General features: G+C 36.4%; 1 protein-coding gene across 1 annotated transcript; it reads left to right on the forward strand.

The window, feature by feature from the left end:
- The first annotated feature begins 1587 nt into the window (after positions 1-1587).
- Positions 1588-4661, forward strand: LOC147570190 (acireductone dioxygenase 1-like). The gene is made up of 6 exons (XM_086656735.1): positions 1588-1905; positions 2044-2137; positions 2243-2337; positions 3259-3498; positions 4026-4337; positions 4545-4661. Exons 1-5 carry the CDS (start codon positions 1894-1896, stop codon positions 4164-4166), a joined length of 582 nt encoding a protein of 193 aa, XP_086512861.1. The 5' UTR covers positions 1588-1893; the 3' UTR covers positions 4167-4337; positions 4545-4661.
- Positions 4662-4953: the final 292 nt, after the last annotated feature.

Below are 4953 nucleotides of genomic sequence, written 5' to 3' on the forward strand. Positions count from 1 at the left end.
CCAACACAATTAGGTTATGGTATTGAGAGTGTAAGTTGTAAAAATACTATTTCACATTGACCGAAGATGGAGTGCGGTGCTCCTTTTAAGAGATTAAATAGAATTTTGTGTGAAAGTTTCTAGAAGTACCAAAAACAGATAATATTAGGGTTTGGATCATCTGTGACGTACACACTTACACTACCTATTTGAAAATGGAAGAGTCCAACAAAGGATGTCCATCCCTAGACTTTTCAATATATTTCTTAAAGAAGGAGACAAATAACAAATAAATTAAAGGATACATTTGGAAAAAAAGACATTGGAGATAACTTTTGCACAAGGAACGAGTTAGATAGAATTGGGCAAAGCAACTCGTTGAACAACATAGGGGTCAAAACCGCAGCTGACACCTTTGAAACCCAAAAAGAATCAATTTTTAGACGAGCTATATTTTTTTTGTTGTTGAATGATTAGACGAGCTATACTTGAAATGGGAAGACAATAACTTGCCTGACCTCGGGTTTAGTGGTACAAAAACTTTGAAACCCTAGGATTTTCTGTAGAGAATGTAGAAAGAGGAAGGAGCTTTTAGGGTTTTATTCTCTAAGAGAGATGGGAAAGGGGGGGGGGGGGAGGGGGGGGTGCGAGATTATGGTTTTTCAGACAAGTGATAATAAATAGAGATTAGGGTTTTGTTGGTCCAAAATATCAAGTAGGGGTATAAATGTCAAAATTTTATTTCAGATTTTAAAAACAAACATCGAACTTGTAAACTAATTCATCCAATTCAGTTCAACAAATTCAGCTTCAGACTTTCAAAAAAAAACCCCCTTAACCCTAGTTATTCTACAAGTTGGTTTTATTTTGTCCCCATAAAGATGGTCAATTCAACAAAATGGCACTAGAAGTGCTTTTCAGTTAACTTTTCATCCAACACTAACCATAATTCTTTTATACCGAAGTACTATAATTGATTTTTCGGGCATATTAATTCAATTGGTGGATTAATTGATTTTTGGGCCCCTATTTCGTGAACAATGTTCTTTTTTTGTGATGAGTTTCTTTGGCCTTAAGTTTTCATAAATTCAAAAGTGATACCTTTGCTTTCGCAAATGATCCATCCATTTACAGTTTATTATTTTTATTATATTTCTAAAAACATCATTCATTGATTCTTTTTCCCCCTTGCTCTTTCTCTTGACAATTATCTCCAAATTTTGATTATTTATTTAGGGTCTTTACAATTATCCAGTAACAAAAATGACGAGAAAACACCTCTCTCGCCCTAGGTGATGGGAGAGAATTTTTTCCCTGCCCCATGACATAGAGCCAAGAGGAGAAACAAAATCGGCCTCTCTTCACGAGGAGATTGTAGAAGTGGTATGATACTCTAAAAACTCATTAGTACCCAAGTAGCGAAAAAGAAAACAAGAGTGATCTTTTGTTTTTGTTGAAATAGACAAGTGTAATCATAACCATCCCATTTTATTCGAACATGAATCCAAATTAGATGACAAATGACCAAGTTTTTTTCCTTGGAAGAGAAACCCTCAACCTCAATTAACCAAGTAGAGTCTTTTTTTTTTTTTTGTTGAACTACCAAGTAGAGTCTTTCAACCAAAAAAAAATCAAGCTCTTAACAAAAAAAAAAAAAAAAACCAAATAAAATCAAGTAGAGAAATAGACAGGGGCAAAATAACAACTACACCACATATTCTTTTTTCCTATCTTTAAATGTACACTTGGCATAAGAAAAGAGAATGCAACAAAAATATTTTGATTTTTCCAAAATGAAGCTTCTCGATTCAAGATTTCTTCACAAACTTCCCTTGTTTATAATCTGGATGACTGGTGAAGCAAAACTCCCACTGCTAAGACCAGAAGAAAATTTGAAAAAAAAAAAAAAAAAACATGGCTTTGGAGGTAAACCAAAACCTACTTTCTCATTCCCTCTGATTCTTGCTAATCTACGCCTTCTCTCCACATCTCAATTTGCTAATCTGCGCTTTCAATTTCCTGCTACTCTACACAGATCTTGCTAACCTGCGCTTTCAATTTCAGGCATGGTGCATGGAAGAAAGCAATGAAAAAGAAGATCAAAGACTTCCTCATCATCGTAACCCTAAAGAATTTGTTTCTTTGAACAAACTATCAGGTCATTTCTAGGGTTTCTTTCTTTTACTAGTATTTTATTTATTTATCCTTTTTTTTTTTTTTTAAATAAATCTTGAATAGTTTTTATATGTTTTTGAATTTGTAGATATAGGAGTATTATATTGGCACTTGAATCCAAAAGATTATGAGAATGATAAGGAGTTGGAGAAGATCAGAGAAACCAGAGGATACAATTACATGGTTCTATTTTATATTTTCTTTTATATTTTCTTTTTAGGTTTAGGACAAGGTGCCTCCAACCGACCATCCTGTTGCTCTTACAGTCTTACCTCATTCCTGTTTTGGCACTTCCTGATGGCCTTGAATTGAGCAGTTCGAGGCCCAGATTAGGCAGTCCGAAGGCTCTGGGACTAAGCGTAATCCGCGTTGTTTAGGTAGAACAAGGATTAGGCCAGTCCGAGTGTCCTCAGACTGGCCATTCAGCCACTCTTAAATTGAATAGGGAAAAAGTAGTAAAAAGGAAAAGGTTTCTATTGGTTTAAATTTTGGAGTGACACTAGAGTCTCAAGGAGTGTCGAATTTTGGAGTGACACTCTCTTGAGTGTCTCTATAATAAATGCTCACACATCATCACGGAGTGTCAAATTGAGTGTCTCATTGGAGAAAGTTTTTTAACAAAATCTCTAAGTGGCATTCTCAAGTGTTAGAGTTTGAATGTCCCATTGGAGATGCTCTAAGAGCACCTCCAATGATAAACTCTAAGAAAAATTCTAAAAATCCTAGTTGTCAAGTGTGAAGTTATATTTTCTTTCGTAAGTGTCGAGACACTCTAAACTCTGTTTGTGTCTGGTGGAGATCTCTAATATAATTTATAGAGTCTCAAGAAGACACTCTAATTTCAGAATGTCTCTTTTGAGAGTCTCTATATTAAATGCCTCTACGTCATCATAGAGTGTCCCATTAGATAAGATTTTTTAACAAAATCTTTAAAAATCTTAAGGGGCACTTTAAATTTTAGAGTCTAAAGTGTGTCACTCGAGATGCTCTGAGGGAGTAAGGGCCCATAAATGCACCCTTTAGGCTTTAGGATATAGCTTGGTTGTAGGCGGCCCACTAAATTAGGCTATTTGAGGATTTATTAGTTGAGGACCAAAAATGCAGGATTTATTGGATTTAAGTCCAGAAAGAGTTGAAAATTACGAGGAGAAGCTGAAGAACTTTTATAGAGAACATATTCATGCTGATGAAGAGATCCGTTACTGCTTGGAGGGGAGTGGTTATTTTGATGTGCGTGATAAAGATGACCGGTGGATTAGAATCTGGATTAAGGAAGGCGACATGATCGTTTTACCTGCAGGAATCTACCACCGCTTCACTCTTGACACTAGTAACTACGTCAAGGTATATTAACCTACTATTGGTTCACTGGTGTGTTTCAATAAGTGGTAATGCCCTAGCCTGTTGGCCTGTTCCACGCCAGGACATATCGACCTAGATAAGGGTGGAATTGAGCCTGTGAGCCCAAAGTCTGACCTAGAACACCCGAGTCAGATGAAAAAAAAATAGTCCCAAGTCCATGATGGGCAGTGCATGCCCGACATGCCTGTAGCTGATGGGGAAGTCAGGGTTTTTGATAATTTAATCCCCAAAACTAACCGTTATCCTACTTTTATGAGACGGGGTTTGGGCGGGCTTGGACTATGGCCTAACTCGCAACAAGACATTGAATAGTAGTTGCTCAGGTCTGTGGGCTAGCCTTTGTCGAGGCATAGGCCAACCACATAGGATTCTGTATTAGGCAGACACGAGGTAGGATGGACCAACTCGATCCCACTTACACCCTTAGATCAAACACATTAAACAACCATATGTTTTCTCTAACCTAGTAATTTTTGCTAACGGATGCATTTATGTCTTTGTGTGGTCAGTTAATGAGGTTGTTTGTCGGGGAGCCAGTGTGGACGGCATATAACCGTCCACAGGAGAGTCATCCAGCCAGAATGGGATACATCAAAAGCTTCTCATCTGATCATCAAAAGAAACATGGAGTTGCTCTTGAAGCACATTAAAGCTCGCCAAGGAATCATGAAGAAATATCAGTTGGCCTAGTAATATACTGTTTCTGAGAAAATTATCCAGCCTTTCTGAAGCCAGTATATGTTTAATGTTGAGTTATTTTAGTAACATTGCAGAAATGAAGAAACAAAGATAAATTCATGCTTTAACCAACTCTTTTCATCGTATATCTTCAATAGCTGATAACCTTATTTGCAACATAAATTTGTTGAGGAACTCCGAAGCCAATAAAAAGAACCTAGTATGACGACACTTTACCATCTCCCAACATCAGGAACATACCCAAAGACCCAAACCTCTCTGAGCATGGCTACAAAGCACATATCAGCTTACAAGCTAAGGAGCCATCCATAAATTGGTATCAATTGAAGTAATTGAAATTTCATATATTTGTCTCATGAGAAATGTGAAACGATCGCCCAACAATCTTAAGTTGTTTTATTTTCATCAAGATCTTTATCAATGGAAGTCCATTAAAACAAATTTGGCAAGTAAATGCCTCGATTGATAATATTTTATGCATATTGAACATGGACATTTATACAGGTATCCCACACCTCTGCGAGGTTTCCGCTACTACAAAAAAAATCCCAATATGAAGTACTTTTTACACCTATTCATGATGCAGACCTAACTTAAACAATCTTATTTGACTTCATTTACCTCTTTTTTCACTTCCCTTTACATTATAAATAGACTTTAGGAAGTAATAATCACTAAATATCTTGATTTTTTTTGTTGTTGATAGCCTAGGTGGTTCAAATTCTATGTATGGAATAA

This window comes from Eschscholzia californica, unplaced genomic scaffold (genome assembly GCF_041429995.1).
Source record: "Eschscholzia californica isolate CP2 unplaced genomic scaffold, dmEscCali1.0.p SCAF_1, whole genome shotgun sequence".
Lineage (NCBI taxonomy): Eukaryota > Viridiplantae > Streptophyta > Magnoliopsida > Ranunculales > Papaveraceae > Eschscholzia > Eschscholzia californica.

What these genes read in the sequence shown, in the direction of transcription:
- LOC147570190 (XM_086656735.1), top strand. An exon ending in TTCTTTGAACAAACTATCAG is followed by an intron (nt 2,138 to 2,242) that starts GTCATTTCTAGG and finishes TTGAATTTGTAG; the next exon opens with ATATAGGAGTATTATATTGG. An exon ending in ACACTAGTAACTACGTCAAG is followed by an intron (nt 3,499 to 4,025) that starts GTATATTAACCT and finishes TTGTGTGGTCAG; the next exon opens with TTAATGAGGTTGTTTGTCGG.